At 51.6% G+C, this 20,404-nt stretch overlaps 1 protein-coding gene across 2 annotated transcripts in view; it reads left to right on the top strand.

Moving 5' to 3' along the window:
- The window catches only part of USP7 (ubiquitin specific peptidase 7), a 54,769-nt gene that overhangs the window by 33,212 nt on the left and 1,153 nt on the right, over positions 1-20,404 (top strand). For both annotated transcript variants that reach the window (XM_018040611.1, XM_018040610.1), the window contains exons 5-30: positions 601-689; positions 2,522-2,630; positions 3,425-3,555; positions 3,993-4,047; positions 4,906-4,986; positions 5,088-5,178; positions 7,372-7,454; positions 9,137-9,246; positions 10,630-10,786; positions 11,506-11,650; positions 11,874-12,004; positions 12,650-12,784; positions 13,050-13,151; positions 13,285-13,390; positions 14,134-14,226; positions 14,316-14,383; positions 14,674-14,774; positions 15,644-15,797; positions 16,340-16,407; positions 16,850-16,958; positions 17,048-17,125; positions 18,057-18,157; positions 18,938-19,037; positions 19,680-19,799; positions 19,927-19,998; positions 20,126-20,216. In XM_018040611.1, coding sequence (XP_017896100.1) covers positions 601-689; positions 2,522-2,630; positions 3,425-3,555; positions 3,993-4,047; positions 4,906-4,986; positions 5,088-5,178; positions 7,372-7,454; positions 9,137-9,246; positions 10,630-10,786; positions 11,506-11,650; positions 11,874-12,004; positions 12,650-12,784; positions 13,050-13,151; positions 13,285-13,390; positions 14,134-14,226; positions 14,316-14,383; positions 14,674-14,774; positions 15,644-15,797; positions 16,340-16,407; positions 16,850-16,958; positions 17,048-17,125; positions 18,057-18,157; positions 18,938-19,037; positions 19,680-19,799; positions 19,927-19,998; positions 20,126-20,216 — 2,680 coding nt within the window. The remainder of the gene's footprint in view (positions 1-600; positions 690-2,521; positions 2,631-3,424; positions 3,556-3,992; positions 4,048-4,905; positions 4,987-5,087; positions 5,179-7,371; positions 7,455-9,136; positions 9,247-10,629; positions 10,787-11,505; positions 11,651-11,873; positions 12,005-12,649; positions 12,785-13,049; positions 13,152-13,284; positions 13,391-14,133; positions 14,227-14,315; positions 14,384-14,673; positions 14,775-15,643; positions 15,798-16,339; positions 16,408-16,849; positions 16,959-17,047; positions 17,126-18,056; positions 18,158-18,937; positions 19,038-19,679; positions 19,800-19,926; positions 19,999-20,125; positions 20,217-20,404) is intronic.

The following is a 20,404-nucleotide window of genomic DNA, read 5'->3' as shown; positions in this document are numbered from 1 at the left end:
TGTCCATTCGTTTCGGAATCAGAAACATTTGCTCTGCTAGTTGGGTAGGTAACTGAAAACAGGTTTCCTCCTGATTCCTTGCTGAGGTTTTCAGCAGCCAGTGTTTCGATCAGACATTGTAAGATAAGGTAGTCTAGCACTTTTTGGATAGGCTAGATTTCCTTTAAGAAAAATAATACTGAGGCAGGCACTTTGTGGGAAGATTGCAGTAACCATTGAATTCTAACGTCAGCGCTTTGAGGCTGCTTTTGCAGGAGCAGAAGCCAGTAGGACGTAGGAACGCCCTGCTCAGCTCTCTAGGGTGTTCTCGGTGGCCTCCCGGGAGCCTGCCTGCTAAGTGGACGTGGAGGCCTTAGGTCTGAGATGTGGTCTCCCTCTACTCCTCCAGGAGGCATCCAGACTCTGGCTGATTTCATTCGGAGAACAACATTGTTGAAAATAGGCCAGAGCATTGCAAAACTAGAAAGCACAACTTCAGTGTTTTGAAAAGGCAGTATTTTAATCTGTTAAGTACCGGGCACTAGGGTTATTGTTTGAAATGAAGCGAGCATTTGTGTGTTCTCATGCAAGTTGGATATTCTTTTTTTTTTTTTTTTATAGGAAGTGACTGATCCTGAGAAAGGGTTTATTGATGATGACAAAGTTACTTTTGAAGTCTTTGTACAGGCGGATGCCCCCCATGGAGTTGCGTAAGTTTTCCTTTGATTGGGTGCTGTAGTGAAAGGAGTGAGCAGAGGTGCCTGTGTCAGCAGAGACGCAGCCTCTCTGTGCTCACCCCGTGGCACACAGACGTGTGTGCCAGCTTCACGTCGGTGCCTTTGTGTGGCACCTTTATCGAGCAGTTTATATGAGCCTGGGCTTCCCTGGTGCCTCAGATGGTAAAGAATCCACCTGTAATGTAGGAGATCCGGGTACAATCCCTGGGTCAAGAAGCTCCCCTGGAGAAGGGCATGGCAACCCACTCCAGTATTCTTTTCTGGAGAATCCCACGGACAGAAGACTCTGGTGGGCTACAGTCCACGGGGTCAGAGTCGGACGCAACTGAGCGAGTAACACAGTTCCATGAGCCAGACACGCTGCTGGGCTCTGGGACTGTAACTGTGGTGAATGAGGCAGCTACAATTTAACAGCCTCAAAGAACTTGGGGACCGGTCGGGCAGAGGAGTTAATCACAGTAACTATGGCAGCATAAGCGCTTGTTACTTTGTTGGTGAGCTGGGCAGCGCCATGACATGTGTGATGATGGGGAGAGGGTGGGGAGCTGGGAGGATGGGCTCCTTTCCCAGGTCTGGGAGGGCTGTGTGCAAGAGCAAGGTTTTGGCCTTGAAGAATATGTAGCTTTGGGTCCCTGATGGATAAGAAGGGAGAGGAATGGCCAGGGTGTCAGGGGAGTCTGCAGGGGGCACCGGAGGCTGAGCTGGTGCGTTGGGACCAGGTTGGGGCAGAACGGGTGTCCCGAGGCCAAGCACTGAAGCAGCACGGTGCCGTCTAGGAGCGAGGCAGGCTCAGGTGCCCTGTCCGCTCACGCGTGTTTCTCTTCCCACGTGGCCCTCCTCTGGCAAGAGCGCATAGACTGACCTGGTGGTTTGGTGGCACTGGGAATTTTAAAAAACAAATGAGATTTGTTGGTTTTCATATTAATTGGGTTACTTTCAGAGAAATCAGACTCCTTTTTGAAACACACTTGAATTGTACACTTGAATCATATTCAGATATCCGGGGTCAAGGGTGGGCCACAAGGTGGTATTTCTAGTTTTTTGTGGGGGTTTTTTGCCCTCGTTTTAAAACTGTGTTCCCCTATACTTACGTTTTTTAACTAAGAAAAACAGCAGAATGGGTTTTTCAGACTTAGTAGTCAAAACTGTCTTACTCAAGAAAACCTAATACCCGCAGCATCAGAGTCTTTGCCGACACTGACCTCACAGGAAACGTCTAGCATTGGCCATATGTTCACATTGCGCAGAGAGGGAGGGCTCCTCTGCTTCCTGTTACTACGGGGGGTCATGGGGGTGCTGCAGACGGTACAGTGTCCTAAGCAGCCAGAGATACAATGGACTCAAGAGAAAAGGCTCTGGGAGTTGAGGCCTGATCCTGTCGGCATACCTGTCCTCACTCGTGTACGTGGTACTACAGAAAAGAGGGTTTCAGCGGTTTCTGCCTTGCACCGACTACACGTGTGTGTTACGTGTGTGCGAGGGAGCCAGTCTGACCGCAGTGTAGCTTGCATGTGGGAGCAGTGCCCTGGGTACACGAAAGCCACGCAGCCACTCCAGTGAGGCTGAGTTCCCCCTAGTCCCCGCACTTGAGTGGGCCACATGGGTGGTGCTGGAGGGAGCCGGGGAAGCAGGACCCCTGGCTTGGCGATGAGTTACTCCCTTGGAGGCGGGTGCTCGGACGTCATCCCGTGTCAGGATGGGGGCGGAGGTGGTTGCACAGAGCAGCCAGCCCCAGCCACGCTGCCCACACGTGTGGCAAAAGCATGGGGGCGCAGCCTTTCCTGAACCTCAAACTGGTCTCGTAGGTGGGACTCAAAGAAGCACACGGGCTACGTCGGCTTAAAGAATCAGGGAGCGACTTGCTACATGAACAGCCTGCTGCAGACTTTATTTTTCACAAACCAGCTACGCAAGGTAAATGGATGGTGTTTCTCCCCTTCAACCTTCCCCAGCCTGCCTTCTCTCTGCAGGATTCTGGGGCAAGAACAGCCCGGCCCCAGGCTTGTCTCCAGGGAGGGCCCTGCCTCATACTTACACGTAGCTTCATTCCTTGCTGTTCAGACACTTGTGACGCCAAGTGGTGTGATGAGAAGCTTGGTACAGCTAGCAAACCTAACTTTATTAGGCTGGAAATAATCAAGCTTTTTTTTAAAAATATGAAAGTCAGTAGTAGCAAGATATGAAAAGTTTTATATGGAGCTTGATGAGTTGAAAGACTACTGGCTAGTAATCTGATTTTTCAGTTTTTGTAGATAAAACGTAAAACCTAACAGGATAGTTACTTGTACTTTAGGAAGGTTGTGCAGACCCGCTCTGCCGGCACTCCTGTTTGCATCGCACTAGTCTTCCAGGAAGCAGTAATTACCTAGATAGGATTAGATCAGAGGCTGAGTGTGGATAATTTCAGTAGCGTTGAAGGTTTCATCAACTTTTTTTGTTCACATGTCAAGCTAAGTTAAAAAATGGTGCTCTAAGGAGTATGCAATAGAAGTGGTGCTCATTGGATGGTATGCTGTGAGCAATGTTTAAAATTGTTTCTGCACTTTCTTGTAACTTCTAGATTGTCTCTAAAGAGACATGAGTGTTGGAAGAATATTCAGACTCTTTGGGGGGATAGTGAGAAGCCCTACCCATCTACCTTAGTCGTTGTGGTAGAAATGATGCTTTCACATAAGATTCCATTTTTACTTCTGAATTGCTTTTTTCAGGCTGTGTACATGATGCCGACAGAGGGCGACGATTCATCCAAAAGTGTCCCTTTAGCCTTGCAGAGAGTGTTCTACGAGCTACAGCACAGCGATAAGCCCGTAGGAACAAAGAAGCTGACTAAGTCATTCGGGTGCGTGTGGGGAGACCTTTCCAGCGAGTGGGCGCAGAGGGCTGAGAGCAGAGCCCAGGCGCGCAGTGGTGTCGGGGCATCTTACCCGGGTTGTTTGTTTCACTTTTTTGTAAATGGAGGCTCTTAGAATTTTACTTGAGAACTAATGCGCCACTTAGGTCTGCCTGTCAGGAAAAGGACAGGTAATGGTCTCCAAGCTTTCTGTGCGTTTACTTGCAAACACGACCTCCCCATCCAGTAAGGCATTTAGAACAAGAGACAGTTGGGAGCGTTTCAGTGTCCCGATAAAGTTCAGCTTGGCTTTGATTTGTACCCCCCCCCCCAAATAATCCTCTAAATTAGTTTAAGAATGATGACTGGTGATACAGTTTAGTTTGTTAACTTATTCTTGTGTGAAATTTAGAAGTTTCAACGTACATTCGTTTTATCTTTCTAAGGTGGGAAACGTTAGATAGCTTCATGCAACACGATGTTCAAGAGCTCTGTCGAGTGGTGAGTTTGCTGCCGTAATTTTTTTCCTCTTACATTTCATATTTCGAAGTTGTTACCAAACAAAACCTCAGACCTACCTTTAGTCACTGTTATTCCAGTTATGCCCATCTTTGTTCAGGACCAGGGCTAGGCTAGAAAGAAAAGATGGCACATATCTCATTTAAAGGCCAGAAAGACTGTAAAATGATTTGGTAGGAAAGTGTGAGGGGAACCAGTACAGGCAGTGGACTGTTAAGTTTGTTAAATTGGTGTAATCTACCAGCTAGTAGCCCAAGAAACAAGTCCTGGTTGAGGCAGACCTTTGTGTGGGTGATTCTCCCCCAAACCGCCTCTAGTCACTAGCAGGTGCCCACTCTTCTAGTCGTGATGCGAGACACACACACGTGAAATGGCAATTCAAGGTGATTGGCTGGGCAAGGTGTGTTTTCTTTTTTGCAGCACTAGCTGGATTGAATCCAGTTCATTAAATATCCATGGACAAACCAGTCAATCCTGTTGACAGGCTCAACCTCATTAATCTCTTGGTGTGGACCAATACGAGTTAAGTTTAGTGCTCAATTTACATGCTTTTCCACAGAGGTAAAAATGAATATAAAAAAATGCTTCTAAAGGCACTACAAATTACTAATTCATTCCAAAGGCTGTATAGAGGGTTAATCTCAACTGTTGCATGTAGTTATTTTTGTAAATATCCAACCAAGAAAGAAGATGTTGTATGTTTTTGATAATTGCATGCTAAAGGTCATAATATTTATAGTCTAGAATTTCTTTGACCATTGAAATTTCCTAATGACGTTTCAAATTACTGCATAATGCTTAAGCGTAACATTTTCTGAAAGCCAAAACTTTCTCTTCCAGTTGCTTGATAATGTGGAAAACAAGATGAAAGGCACGTGTGTAGAAGGCACCATACCTAAATTATTCAGAGGCAAGATGGTGGTATGTGATTCCCAGTTTTAAAGAGTGACTTGTGTAGAAATTTCTCAGCGTCCGTGTTTTGACGCTCGATGCCTAAGTCACCGCATTTTCCTTATTTGTAGTCTTATATCCAGTGTAAAGAAGTAGACTACCGATCTGACAGAAGAGAAGACTATTATGACATCCAGCTAAGTATAAAAGGAAAGAAAAACAGTAAGTTCTGTGTACATACAGCACGACCTTCTCACAGTTCATTGTCATGCTTCATTGATGCGAGCGGTTTTTATTAAAATACACTGTAGAGAAAGTGGTCCAAACGATGAATGTATTTCATGAACACAGACAGGTAACCCCACTCAGGTCAAGAAACTAAAATGTTTGCTAATTAAGGAAGGCGTTGGCCCTTTCCAGCCACTGCCTACCTCTCCTCCTGGGGAGCTCCGGGCTTCTAACATCCTTTGCTGGATTAGTTTACAAGGACGGGAGAACGCAGGGCATAGTCTGGTAATTGTCGGTTTGCTTTTCTCGACGTTGCCTCCATGCACTTGTGGCAGCAGTTACGTGATCATTTTCATTGCTGTTTAGTATTCTGCTTTGGGGATGTAACGCAGGACTTTGGGAACCATTCTTTTCGAGCTTAGCAGATGCAGCCATTTATCCCTGCCACCCCCCAGCAAGGTGCGAGCGTTTGTTCCACATCCAGTTGGTCATCAGGATGTGGAAGATGGGGCTGTCTTGGGTTTAATTTGCATTTGCCTAGAAGTCAGGGAGAGTTCGCCTTTTCAAAAGCTCATTGGTGATTTGGATATCTCCTGGAACGTGCGGAATGTCGTCCACGGTAACTTGATGTCCATGTCTGCTAGTGTCTGCTAATCCTATGATTTCTGGATCTGTCTCCGTCGACTCGTTTTTCATCACGGGCTGTGAGTTGCAGCCCCGTTGCCGGTCCAGTCGTCTTTCATCAGATGTCAGCTGTCGTGACTTTTATCTTGTGTTGGCTGTTCTTCACCCCTGTCCTGGGGCGCATTGCAATTATGTGGAGATAGTTGATGCTTTTGAGGCCTGTTTAAGTGTGGTCTCTTGCTGGAGCCGTGGGGTTCAGTTGTCCCCACAACCGAGGCAGTATCTGCCAGGTTTTCTGCCCAAGGTCCCGTCCCTGTGGGGCTTTCTAACTGTGGCTGCGGAGAGCAGGGCTGTTCCAGGCCTGGGTGAGCTGCGGGGACTGTCCTTCCCTGGTTAGTGCTCAGCAAGGCTCTAGGAGAAGCCTGAGCACATCGCCTGGGCTCCCCTGGGCCCGCCATCTTGCAGAGGTCCCTATAATCCCCACACTCTCTCAGATTCTGGGGTTTCCCTCCCCAGCGCTGCCGCCTGGAAGGTCCAGGCAGTGAGCTGGGGTCTTGGAGGGCTCGCGGGGTCCTGTACTGCCATCACTCAGCGTATGAAAATGGCTGTTGCCCTTGTACTAAAGTCCAGCGCAGGGGGCGCACCGCTTGTTACCCGTCGTGACCACCATGCGGCTGGTTCCTCGTGGGCTCTGGACACTGGGTTGGGTTTTGGGGCTCTTCCCTCATCTGGGGCTCACTTTTTTTACTCTTGCCATCTTGCCATTTGTTTAACAATTTCATAATTGTGAAATCCAGTGTTTCACTCTGCTTTTGTGCCTAAGAATGCCTTCCCTGAAGCATCAGCAGACAGTTCTTTTATCTTTTCTGTTGGTCTCCAACCCACCCAGAGCAGTTCCTTTCTACCTGGGGCCAGTGTGGACCCGAGGTGCTCTGCCTGCCCCTCTGCCAGCGGAGAGCCCTGCTTATCTGTGCAGGCCTGTTTCTAGACTCTTCTGCTGGTCCGTTGGCTACCGTCCTTGGATCACTTCTGGGTTCTTCCTTTTCAGCTTTCTGGTGGTATAATTGATGCAATCATAAAGGGTCAACAGGTATTCATCATGATTTGATGTGCATGGATATTGTGAGAGAATTACTCCCCCATGTAGTCGGTGAACCCATCCATTATTTCACTACCGTTTATGTTTTAAATTTAGGGGGTGAGAACACTTAGGTTCTACTGTTCAGAGTTACACGTGGCCGCATTCTCGGCTGTTTCTAATGTTGCTGATGTTATTATTAATAAAACATCCACTCCATGTTATCATAAGACAAGATAATATTGTAAGATATTACGAAAAACCCAAACAAACTTTCTGGCCAACTCAGCAGCACCCTCAGTTTGCTTAAGAGTGTACACCTCTCCCTGGGTCAGTGAAGGTGCAGACCTGGGAGTTCGTGTTCATGGCTGCGGTTGTTGCTATCTTCGTTCCTCTCTGGTGCCTGAATTGAGCGGTTGGCTGTGTTATAATCGAAGCTTCATTGATACTTTGGCTGACTTTGCTCTCTCTCTCTCTCCTGAAAGTATTTGAATCATTTGTGGACTACGTGGCGGTAGAACAGCTGGATGGCGACAATAAATACGACGCCGGGGAGCACGGCCTGCAGGTAACTGAGACTGTGGGCCGCTGTCCCCTGTGGTCCTCGCGCTCTGTGTTCAGACCCCGTGCTTAACCGCGAGCTGGAGACCCCCTAGAGTCTGTCCACGCGCTGCTGGTGTGCAGCGCGTGGAAGGATCATGTTTCTCAGTCTGGACGTGACAGCAGAGAGCTGGTCATGCCGCTGGTGCCCGGCTGGGGAGGCCGTGGGCAGGAGGTGGCTGAGCCTCCTGTGGATCAGAGGCGGGACCATCATCCGACTCCCCTGCCCCTCCCTCTCCATCCGACGCTGCCCCTGACTCACTGCGTCCTCCAACTCGGAACTCTGTCATCTCTCCCGGGCACGGGGAGAGCTGCTCAGTTGCTGGACTCTGGTTTTGGTGGCTGGTGGCGATGGTGCTTTGCCTTGCCTTTTTGCTGGTTTTCTGACAATCCTGACTTCCGGCATGAGGGGCCCGTTTCTGCTGTTTGTTGCCCAAGTGCTTGGTGTCCCCGCCCGTTTGCCACTCGGCCTTGCAGGAACTCTGCGAGGCGCTGAGGATGCGACCCAGCCACAGTCTGTGTGGCCTGTGGCCTGTGCAGCCTGCCGTTCAGGCTGCTCGGTGGATCAACAGCGTCCACATGGGTCCAACCACCTGGCCTTGTAATCTCGACCGACCGACTCAGCTAATTCATGAGTGTTTCAGACCACCCCGTGTTTACCAAGCTTGCTAAAGCAGTGTGTGCATGAGCAAACCCGTGTTGCAGCGTGCCTGCTGTCCTCCTGCCGGGTCAGGCCACTCGGGGTGCTGGGGTGTAGATCAGGAAGTCGCTTAGGGAACATGCTGCTGTATATGCTTAGGAAACACAAGTCACAAGAACCGCCCTTAGCCGCACTGAATGTTTTGGGGTCTGGGTGAGCAATATGTATATTAGAGTCTCTGGAGACAGTGGCCAAGAAACAGGACCCTTCTGTTATTCTCCCGAGTGGTACTAAAACTATGCCATTCCTTTGCATGGCAGTGGGTTTCTGGGTTTTTGGTTTTCTTCTCAGAACTGCCCTGTCCTTTAGATATGAGAATGTACATCAGAGAACATTGCCACATAGGTGTGGCTGCTCGTGGACACCCGTTCCTCCAGGTGGGCGTTTCCTCACCGTTGTTGGACATAAGGTTCACAGCTCAGAAGGAAGAGCTGATGGCCAATGGCCTGGTGGCGGCTGGATTCGGCCAAGGCTGCTTTTAGTGAGGAAAGAGCTGGCCGAGGTGGAGCGGAGACAGGGGAGTGAGGCGGGGGCTGGGCAGAGGCCGTGCCAGTGGGCAGGGGACCTTGCTGTAAGCAAGAGGGAGTGTGTTCAGAAGTGGGAGTGAACGGCCAGCACTGACTGCCCCAGGGAGGGACGGTGCCCTCAGGCAGCTTTCCTCTCTTCCATTTGGTTTTCTCACACTTCTCCAGAATTTCAGAGTCCAATGACTGTGTTGCTAGGGCAGCAAGTGCCTGTGCCTCGGTTTCCTTCCTCATCCCAGTCACTGGGCAGTAAGATAGTGTGATACAGACTGAGAGGAGATCACACACGTAGAGCATTTAAAGGCCCCTGTACCTGTCTCCCTAGCAGACTTCCCCCATGTGTTCCCATCCTGCTGTGAAATGCTTTGGTGGCTGGGAGAAGTAACCAGAGGTGAACTAAGCCTGCGTTTCCTTTTCATTGTTCAGGAGGCAGAAAAAGGAGTGAAATTCCTGACGTTGCCACCAGTGTTACATCTGCAGCTGATGCGATTTATGTATGATCCTCAGACGGACCAAAACATCAAGATCAATGATAGGTAATCTAGAGTGGGCTTGTGAGACATAAGATTTACTCAGCGTCCTGACGCAGGGGTTAGTCTTCCTGTCTTGTTAAAGTCTTTGTATTCTCGCTCTCATCTCCCATTTGTTTAGGTTTCCCCTCTGCCTAGGTGTCCCGAAACAGACACCTCGGGACAAACTTTTTGGGGTGGAGGGGGGCGGTGCACTGGGAGGCTGAGCCTCTCGGCACGTGGGATCTTCCTGACCAGGGAGTGAACCTGTGTGCCCTGCATTAGGAGTGTGGAGTCCCAACCACTGGGCCGCCAGGGAAGTCTGATCTGTACTTTTGAAGGGATGGCTTCAGGGGCTGCGAAGCCGTGTCTCCTGCCCAGGGAGACCCTGTGTCTGCCCTCAGGCAGATGGCACACTGGGGAGGGTGCTTTCTGCTTCTCAGGCCCTGCTTGCCTTAGAAGTGGGGCTCGGCGTCCCTCTGTCGCTTTACCCGGGGTTCTCCAATGGTTTGTTGTCTCTGGGTTCCTGTCGACTTAGAGAATGTGCTAGAATTGTCAGGGCTGCTGGTGTGGGTGGGTGTGCTCCCCCCGCCATGTGTTTTCTAGGCCCTTAACGCACCTGTAAAAGTTTGGTACCCCCACACAGCTTCGTTTGGTTCAGCAGACAGAACTTGGAGCAGTGACTCTCTGCCCCTTGGTCAGAGGGTACAGCCTGACAGTAACCAGCCTCCTGGACAGTGGCCAGTCACCCCCAGACTCGGGGGAGGGCGTGGCTCGACCCCATTGCCTGCAGCAGCCGGGCCTGCTGGTCTCTGCTTGCCCCTCACTGTGGGCCCTGAAATGGCGGGGCTCGCAGACCAGTGGCCTGCAGGCACGTCCAACCTGCCCAGGAGCTTTGCTGGGCCCTCACCGTGGTTTTCTTCCTGGTTCTATTATAATCGGTTGCTGACGTTTTTTCATGTCATGAGCTGTCACATGGGAGTCCTGTTTTCTGGCATCTGAGGCTTGGTTTGAGAAGAAAGCCTGTAGAGTACTTGTGTACATGGCATGCCGGCCCCGAGTCCCTGAGGGCAGTGTGGGGCTGGCTCTGTCTCCCACCTCAGTCCTCCAGGAGATGCCGCTTCCTAGAAAAGGCAGCGTGTTTTGTCGCAATATCCTGGAATTGGGGGATTCTGGTAGGTGTATCAGTACTCTGCAGGCATTTTTCTCAAATCCAGCCTCAGATTTTTGTCAATGTGCGAGTCATCTGAAGGAGTTCTGGGAAGGTTGCATGTCAAATTCCCTGCCCTCTCCACATAACAAGGAGCCAGTGAACTGGAGGGCCTGGTAGCAAATAAAACCTTAGGTGAAGTGTCTTACCGGAAGTGAAACCTGGATTTCTCTTTAAATGATTTTTTTGTTTTTAAATAGGTTTGAATTCCCTGAACAGTTACCACTTGATGAATTTTTGCAAAAAACTGATCCTAAAGACCCTGCAAATTACATTCTTCATGCGGTCCTGGTTCATAGTGGAGATAATCATGGCGGACATTATGTGGTTTATCTCAACCCCAAAGGGGATGGCAAAGTAAGTATGGGTCAGGGGATGAGGTGGTCAAGAGGCTGTGTGAGAATTCAGTGACACTCGCTTCAGACTTGGCGTTGGCGGCCAGGGATTCCTTCTTGGCCTCTGACGTGTCTGCACGTTCTGATCTGTGTTAACTGCTGACACTTTCAAAGTGTATTTAAGTTGTGATAGTCCTTTATGTATACAGTCTTAGTATTGGACATTAGATCTGACAGGATCCCTTTACGTCTGACACTTATCATCTGTGGTCCTCGAGGGTGGGGTGGCAACCAGTGCGTGTTCCCGCATGTGCCATGTATAATGAATACTCTGGCTTTGCCTGCTTCACGTGGGTCCCATCATGTGACCTTCACCAGGAGGAGCAGATGGCGGGTCTGGGGGTCTGTGTCCAGGCCCAGCAAGGAACAGAGCAGGTTGAGCCCTGCTAGTTCACGCAGTGGGGGTTCATGATGGTGGGACCCCCACGGCCAGATGCAGAGCCTGCAGCCATAGGCGTTATTGCCCGGTGGACTGTGATGGAGCCTGAGCTAAAGCTCGGCTGATATCTGAGCACCTTATAAAAAGTGCCCGTGGGTGGATGTCAGCAATTTCCCCGGAGTTTGGGACAAGGAAGGCGAGAGCGCTGGCGAGTTTCTGCAGGTCGCCCGCAGCAGAGGATGTGTTTCAGGAAAACGCCACCTCCTCCTTCGTGCGCCTTACCCCTGTTGTTCCCGTCACAGTGGTGTAAGTTTGATGACGACGTGGTGTCCAGGTGCACGAAGGAGGAAGCCATCGAGCACAACTATGGTGGCCACGACGACGACCTGTCCGTGCGGCACTGCACCAACGCCTACATGCTGGTCTACATCCGCGAGTCCAAGCTCAGTGAGTGCTCCGGGCGCCTGCCCTCGCCGGGCCAGCTCCCCTCCTGGCCGTGGGCCTAGGAGCCGCAGGTCCAGATGCGTGGAGCTTGCACTCCCGCCCTCCCGGCATTGCCTGGGAGCAGCCGGCGTGGGTTTGGATGTGGACTGAGGGTGGAGAGCGGCGTTACCTTAAAGGATGGCTTTTGTAATGCACAGAGGTGAAGGCAGGTGCCTTTGTCCCCCAGGTGAGGTTTTACAAGCTGTCACCGACCAGGACATCCCTCAGCAGTTGGTGGAACGATTGCAGGAGGAGAAGAGGATCGAGGCGCAGAAGCGGAAGGAGCGGCAGGAGGCCCATCTCTACATGCAAGTGCAGGTCAGCCTCCGGCCGGCGCGGCAGCTCCACGGACCTGGTCTTCCTCCCGAGTACGGGTGCCAGGGCCAGCAAGCCCCGTGAGCACACAGCCGAGCGGACGCTCAGGCTAGTCCCCTGACCGTTGAGAGTATTCTTTCCAGTTCAGGGGGCGGCTTAGATGAATGGGAGAGGTATTCAAGCTGCCAGAGAAGGCAGCGGTGTGCGAGCGTTCATGAAACGGGCAGGGGACTGGAGAGCAGCAGGTGAGCAGGGGCCGGGAGGGTGCTGTTGGGATGCCGAGGGCTCCTGTTGGGTCATGATTTAGTTGCTGTTAGAAACCAGGCAGTCGTAACAAGTTGACTGAGTAAAAGGTACATGTGCATCCTGGCTTTATAATTGGGGATTCTCACCCAGGTGGACCTGCAGTTGAAGCTTGGGGATGAGTTTAGACTGGCTGCATAGAAATGTTCAGTTTGGTCTTTTCTAAATAAATGACTGAGTTCATGCTTGGTCATTTGGGGTTTCTCTGCGTGGGTCTTCTGAAGAAGGCAAAAGACGGGTCGCTCTTGCTCTTAGCATTGAAACCTTGGCTTCCGTCTGTGTGGCCTGGTTCTGTTCTGCCTTTTGGGTGTGAACCCTGGCCTGTGTTTCTACGCCTCTTGGCAGATCGTCGCAGAGGACCAGTTTTGTGGCCATCAAGGGAACGACATGTACGATGAAGAAAAAGTGAGATACACTGTGTTCAAAGTGCTGAAAAACTCCTCGCTTTCGGAGTTTGTCCAGAACCTCTCTCAGACCATGGTGAGTGCGCGTCCCCCTGCGGGCGGTCCTCTCCCTCCTCCACCCCTGGGTGTGGGTGGTCATCCCTGGGGCCGGTGCTGCTGGGCTCCCTCCCTCCCGGTCGTGTCCTCGGCAGCTCCCCTGCCGCCAGTGCGCTGCCGCCCCACACGTGGGGAGAGGTGTCGGCATCACTTCTCCCGCTTCTAATCATAGAACCGTCACCTTGATACCAAATTAAACTGCAAACTGACTGTGCTTCGATTAACTGAACTGTGAATATTTCCAGGGATTCCCACAAGATCAGATTCGGTTGTGGCCTATGCAGGCGAGGAGCAACGGCACCAAGCGGCCAGCCATGCTGGACAACGAGGCCGACGGCAGCAAGACGGTGAGCGCGGCCAGCGGCCGGGCGGGCCTCGCCGGGCAGCCTGTGGTCCCGTGGCACGGGATCGGACTTGTCAGTACTCAAGTGTCTCTCAGCCATTTAAGTCTCCTAAACCCGGCCTCTCTCTCGGAAATAGATGATTGAGCTCAGTGATAATGAAAACCCCTGGACGATATTCCTGGAAACAGTTGATCCGGAGCTAGCTGCTAGTGGAGCCACGCTACCCAAGTTTGATAAAGATCGTAAGTGCTCCCATCGCCCAGCCTGGCACCCCCAGAGGGCAGAGTTAAGTCCTGGACCGTCATGCTAAACATAGGGCTAAGCGTTTTCTCGCAAAGAAATCTCACTAGTCCCCAGAATACTCATTAACATCTCTACAGTCAGGTCAAGTCAGACCGACTGTGGGCTGTAGTATCTGGCAGGTGAGGAGAAGGTGGCAGCCACCGGTCATGTCCCCTGCTGGGCTGCTCTGCACGTGCAGAGGGGGTGGAGCAGGGTCGCTCTCAAGGGCCGGCAGTAAGTACTTGGCACTTTGTGGGCCATGACCCTCTGCCTGCCATTGGAGCAAGCAAGTGGCCACAGAGATTAGGCCAGAGAGCCTGCTGCAGCACAGCTTTATTTACAAAGCAGCTGGGTCTGAGTTGCTCTGTTGTACTGCTTCAAGTGGTCACCTCTCTGGCAAAAACGCAGACACAACCCTGAACAGGTATCCCCGGGTAGCTAGTGAGTATCGGGTCTCGAAGCTAGGTTTCCTACGTTGTCTGCACTTACTCTCGCCTTCGCTGCCTCGGATGCAGCGCTTCCGTGGGTTTCATGTCTGAAATGGCGCTACGACGCTGGGCGCAGCCTCTAGGAGCCCTCACGGCACGCAGTAGCTGCCAGTGCTCCGCCCTGTCACTGCGGCTGTCGCTAAAGCTTACTGTGTGCACTTGTCAGCCTGGCACTGACTGGAAGATCCCACAGAGCCTGTCTGTTGACCTTGCAGATGATGTGATGTTGTTTTTGAAGATGTACGATCCCAAAACACGGAGCTTGAATTACTGTGGGCATATCTACACACCAATATCCTGTAAAATACGTAAGTCTGACTGCAGTCGCCTTCTGAGCAGGTTTTGCTCAAGTCGCCACATATCGCAGCCTTGGATTCTTTATTTTCCTTGAACCTAGGTGACTTGCTCCCGGTTATGTGTGACAGAGCAGGATTTATCCAGGATACTAGCCTTATCCTCTATGAGGTTTGGATCCTTATTTTTCTGTAATTCTCACGTCAGTGGTGGTTTGGGAAGGACGGCTCCTGTCTGTGTGGCTCCCCCTGAATTTGCAGTGTGAAGACCACAGCCAAGTGGGCTGGTGTCAAGTCAGGATTCTCTGTCCGCTTCTGACTGTCTCCTCTGTGGGTGTCCATGATTATTATTAAAAACGTAGAGCTAATGGAATTGGGTGTAGAGAAAGGACATAGAGTGTGTGGCCATATTAAGCACTGGACAGGTATTGGGTTATAACCATACCGTTTCTTTCACTGCAGGAAGTTAAACCGAATTTAACAGAGAGAATTCAGGACTATGATGTGTCTCTTGACAAAGCCCTCGATGAGCTAATGGATGGTGACATTATAGTGTTTCAGAAGTACGTACCCTTTGAAGGGCTTTTCTCTCTTTGCACGAAGATCCGAAGTCCTGGAACCAGAAAACAGATCACCTCTAGACCCTGAGACACGTTTTGTTTGGTGTTGGCAGCATGTTAACTGCAGCTGGCCTCCTCTTGAGTTTGGGAGTTAGGGGTGGTGAGCTTTTTCCTCACTGGATGCCTTTAGTTCCTAAAAATGGTGACAGTGAGCGTGATAACTATTTTCAGGGGGACAGAGGTCTTCATGGAATAGCGAAAGTATTGTGTTTTCCTGAAAACATGAAATTCCTTAGCCTGCACCTACTCGGGTAATCGCTTGAGTCTGTCTTCACGAGAGCCAGCAGGTGTGTGGTCTGAAGGCAGCCTGGTGGCACAGCCAGGCTCCTGAGGCCTTCTGGCTGGGCAGGACAGTCCTGGACCCTGGCCACGGGGAGGTCGCCACACATGGGGCCAAGAGTGGGGCGGCAGACTTCTCCTTAAGGGCCAGGCAGTGAGGATTGTAGGTTTAGTGGTGACCCGCTCCCGTCGAAGGAAAGTGCCAGCTCACCAAGCCCCGGTCAGGGAAGGGACCCTGCACAGCCGGCAGGGTGGGCCCCGCCGTGCGTCCTGAGTCCTCCTCCTTGTCCAGAGGGCACCGTTCTGTCTCGGGAGTGAGATCAGGCGTGGAAAGCAGCCGCTCAGGGCTCACCTTCTGTCCGCGGTCCCGTTTTCCTGGTGGCCGGGCAGGCTCCCGGCTTCGGGAAACGCTGGCCCAAGTTCAGATCCGCAGCGCTGGTGCCACTGTTGCGTGGGAGACGGTGCCTTTTTAAAACAAGCGAACAGTGAACCTTGGCCTGGACTTCGATCGTCTGTTTCTTCCGCTTCCCCAGGGATGACCCCGAGAACGATAATAGTGAATTACCCACTGCAAAGGAATACTTCCGAGACCTCTACCACCGTGTCGATGTGATTTTCTGTGATAAAACAATCCCCAACGATCCTGGGTTTGTGGTGACACTGTCAAATAGGATGAATTATTTCCAGGTATTGGATCAAACACTCTTCCCTTCAGATTCCACACCAGGAAGACCACATTCTTACGTTAAAACTATCTTGCTGATGAGGCTGTGTAGTGGATTTGGTTCTGGGGGAGGGGTTACCATCCACTGTCTGAGGAAGTTCCTGCTCCAGGCTGGTTGGTGTTGATGGTACCCGGGACCAGAAGCAGTGTCCCCCTGACTCCCCCGCCCCCGGCCATGTTCTCCTCAAGATCCTCCCTACCCCTCAGCAGCTTTGCTTCTGTTTTAATATGCCAAGTGTGAGCTATTAAAATAATTGCCTAAAGAAAATATAGACCTCCCCATTAAAAGTGAAAAGTGCTTTTAAAGTTCTTCCTCAGATATGCTGTTCCCATGGAGACATACTAAGAAATATAGTTTATCCCTGTTAAATAATAAATTTCTGGGGCATTTAAACTCCGGCAGCTTATGCCCCGTTCGAACATTAAGCAGTTCGTCAGTGCTAAGTGCACGGGCCAGGCTCAGTTTGCTCTGAGGATGGAAGCCTCACTCTCTGCTCCCCTCCAGGTGGCAAAGACGGTCGCCCAGAGGCTCAACACCGACCCGATGCTGCTCCAGTTCTTCAAGTCTCAAGGGTGAGCCGAACCCGCAGATGCCCGCCGTCGTCGGGTCCTGACTGCATGCTTTCCATAGCCTGTCCGTTAGAGCCCCTGATGGACACAGCTCACAGCCGGCCACCTCGCCTTGCCTAGTTTCAGCATAGAATTGTCACCACTCACATCTTGACCCCACTGCTGCAAGGTGTCAGAATAGCAGGCAGCCTTGTCTAAAGCCAGCCTTACTCTAAAGACCACACGCCTCCCCTCCCGTGTTCTGGCTGGGCCCGTCCCAGCCAGGACTCCGTGTGCCGTGCAGACAACATTCCCGTGTGGCAGATGCAAGGACTGGGGACCCGGGGATGGGGGTCACATTTCAGGGCGAGGGGGCAGGGCGGAGGCTTGCTTTGATGCTCACTCACGGGTGTGTGTTTTAGGCAAATAAACAAGCTTTGTATTGATGTACCGTTCTTTTGTGTAGTTACAGGGACGGCCCAGGTAATCCTCTTAGACATAATTATGAAGGTACTTTAAGAGATCTGCTACAGTTCTTCAAGCCTAGACAACCGAAGAAACTGTACTATCAGCAGGTATGAGCCCAAGTTAACAGACTGTGGGTCATAGAAGACTCGGGTTTCTGTTGGGATGGGTCTAAAATGCCTTTCTTTTTTCTTAACAGCTTAAGATGAAAATCACAGACTTTGAGAACAGGCGAAGTTTTAAGTGTATATGGTTAAACAGCCAATTTAGGGAAGAGGTAAGTATTTTCATGGTATGAAATTTTATTTTTATTGCGGCTTGTTTATTGTTTCTCTCTCCTTATGCCTTGAAAAACTTCCTGGTAACAGGGTCAAAGGGCTTCCCTGGTGGCTCAGCAGGAAAAGACTCTGCCTGTAGTGCAGGAGACATGGGTTTTATCCCTGTGTCAGGAAGATGCCCTGGAGAAGGGAATGGCAACCCCACTCCGGTGTTCTTGCCTGGAGAATCCCATGGACAGAGGAGCCTGGTGGGCTGCAGTCTGTAGGGTCACAAAGAGTTGGACATGACTGAAGCGACTTGACAACTAAAACAACCACAGAAAGGTCATAAGCGGCAGCGTGTGTTAGAGACCCTGCCCCAGGGTCTGAGAACTGGATGGGAGGTGGGGTGAGCTCTGTCCTCCCCCGCCCCCGGGGCTGCAGCGGAGTGACGGTGTGACAGTGTCGGGGACTGTTGTCACCGACGGGGACCTGCATGCTTGGCCTTGGGGCCGGCAGCCTCTCCTGGCACCTCGCAGGCGCCCTGCCCTGTGTTGGGTGGCTCCTCTGGCAAGTCAGACCCCTAGCCGTTCGCCTCTCTGGCCCCACCGGGTGGAGAGGGACCTGGACCACACGCCATCAGTGTTGCCCCCTGTGCACTCTGTTGGGGTGAGGAGACAAGCTCCACCCTGGGCCTCCTTGTCTGTCTCAGCGTTGAGAACTGGACAGGCTCTTCGTGACTGTTCTAGGGGAGAAATTCCTGAGGAGCTGTCCTGGGAACCGCGAGCTTTCTGCCTCAACCTGGCCGTTGATAGATGCACAGCACTGTGGGGTGGGTCCCAGGCTGGGCGGGTGGTCTGCGTGAAGGTCGGCAGGGAGGTGTCGGAGCTGAGTGCACAGGCCCTGCGTGTGTCATGGTTCCCCTAAAGCCTTGATCTTGTCATTTCTTAGGAAATAACACTATATCCAGACAAGCACGGGTGCGTCCGGGACCTGTTAGAGGAATGTAAAAAGGCTGTGGAGCTCGGCGAGAAGGCATCAGGGAAACTTAGGTGATTATTTCCCGGAGATGGAGGTTGGGGTGGCCCCAGCCTGACCCCACCATTGCCCCTGATGCATCATTACCGTACTCGGCTTTTCTGTCCTTGGCAGCAGTTTATTTAAATATTTCGTGGTTTTTCACCCGTTTTTCCCTCCCTGATTCTTGACACTAATTAGCAGCAGTACAAAGGGAAATTCACGCAGGAAAAGCCAAGCAGAGGAAGTGAACTCAAGCAGAATGATCAGCTGAAACTGGAAAACTTGGGGCTCGCTTGTTTCGGGGAAATCGGGTTGCTTATCCTCCATTTCTCTCGTGTTCGGGCCGAGGGAAGAAGCACCAGATTTGATGATCAGTTTTTATTTCCGAAAGTTGGGTTCTCTTCTTACCACCTTGTCTTCGGGCAGCACAGAGGATGAAACAGTCCTTCGGGCTGTTGGTCCCCAGAATGTTTTCTTTGCAAAATTAACAGAAGAATGAGGCCTTTATTATCTAACGAGTGAGAAGAATATCACCAACCCTGCTTACTCTGGAACCATTGTGGGAAAGGCCTGCTCAGATCCCTCCCCAGGCCCTGGCCCAAGGGTCCCCTTCAGACTGGCCTTACCACGCTTTCCTAGGTGACCCCCGGCCAGTGTTCTGTCTGCTCCCCATGGATACCTGCTTTTGACACTTAGATTTTGATAAGGACAAGCAGATCTCCATATTTTGTAATAAAACCCTTGTAGAAAACCATTTGTTGGCTTTTTCCCCATGAGTTTGTATAGTTGATTTTCTTCCTTGCTTTGCACAGGCTGCTAGAAATTGTAAGCTACAAAATTATTGGTGTGCATCAAGAAGATGAACTATTAGAATGTTTATCTCCTGCGACGAGTCGAACGTTTCGAATAGAGGTGCGTGTCCTCTGACTGCAGCGAGGGGCAGGGGCTGGGGAGTTGGGAGGGGGTTGCTATGACCTGGTGGGAGGTGGGGGCCGTGGCTTGTTCAGGTAACACAGCAACTCCCAGAACATGCTGCCATCCCTGGGGTTACTTCTCCCAGGTTTTGAAAATGTAGACGTTGACACAGTAGGCCTGACCTAAAAGCCACTGTCTCAGGTGTCCGCTTCGTTCGGTGGCGTGAGTCCGCCCATGTTGTTGGACAGTTGTCGCCGCTGTCCATCTGCCCCCAAGGCCCCCGCCCCACCCCCCACTCCCAGTGCGTCGCTTGTTCGTCCCTATAAATTGATTTCAGTGGTGGATCGCCAAGCACATCTAATCAGAAACCCGAGCCCTGATAATTGTGAAGCGGCTGAGATTGCCGCAGTAGCTGCAGTGATTGATCATTTGGTCTCTTAAAACTCGGCGTTTTCTTTGAGGTTTAGATCTTTCTTCTGACTTTAAACCCTCATCATTCTCGTGAGCCCCTAACGTGACCTCGTGGCAAAAATCTGCCCTCACTTCCTTGCTGGAGGAACGAGTCAAAGAGTTCGGAATCCAAACGTGCAGTGCTGTGTTGGCCTTAACCGAACATCTGCCCACTCTGTGTGTCCCCAGGAAATACCTTTGGACCAGGTAGACATCGACAAGGAGAACGAGATGCTCATCACGGTGGCTCACTTCCACAAGGAGGTGTTCGGGACGTTCGGGATCCCATTCTTGCTGAGGATACACCAGGTGAGGCGCCCTTCTGCCGGCTGGCTGGCCGCCCCGGGTCCGCCCCACTCAGCCTGGGACGCTGCCCCAGGCGGCCGCACAGGTGGGCGTGAGCCGTGTGAGCATACACGCCCTTTGTCGTCTGCAGGGCGAGCATTTCAGAGAGGTGATGAAGCGGATTCAGAGTCTGCTGGACATCCAGGAAAAGGAGTTTGAAAAGGTACACGTTTCTTGGATACCGGCAAGTCATTTGTCGGGTGGGATGCTAAAGCCTTGACTCTTTTTGCCAGAGGTGTGAGTTTCGCTACTCTTTGGAATTAATGGAGTTTTCCGTTTTTGTCTGTCAGTTTAAATTTGCAATTGTGATGATGGGCCGACATCAGTACATAAACGAAGATGAGTATGAAGTAAACTTGAAAGACTTTGAACCTCAGCCTGGTAAGAGCCCTCCCGTGGAGATGCAGGCCGTCAGGGCCCAGGGGGCAGGTGGCCCCGGGTTCGAGGACCAGGCCTCCCTTTCCTGGCTGGGGAGTGAGCCTCGTTCTCGTCCTCTGTGGAGCAGGGACAGTGGCCTGCCTCCGGTGACCTTGGCGGGCGTCACACGATGGCGAGGGGGGTAGCGCCTG

Source organism: Capra hircus, chromosome 25 (genome assembly GCF_001704415.2).
Source record: "Capra hircus breed San Clemente chromosome 25, ASM170441v1, whole genome shotgun sequence".
Lineage (NCBI taxonomy): Eukaryota > Metazoa > Chordata > Mammalia > Artiodactyla > Bovidae > Capra > Capra hircus.
This window is presented reverse-complemented; position numbering and strand designations above follow the sequence as displayed.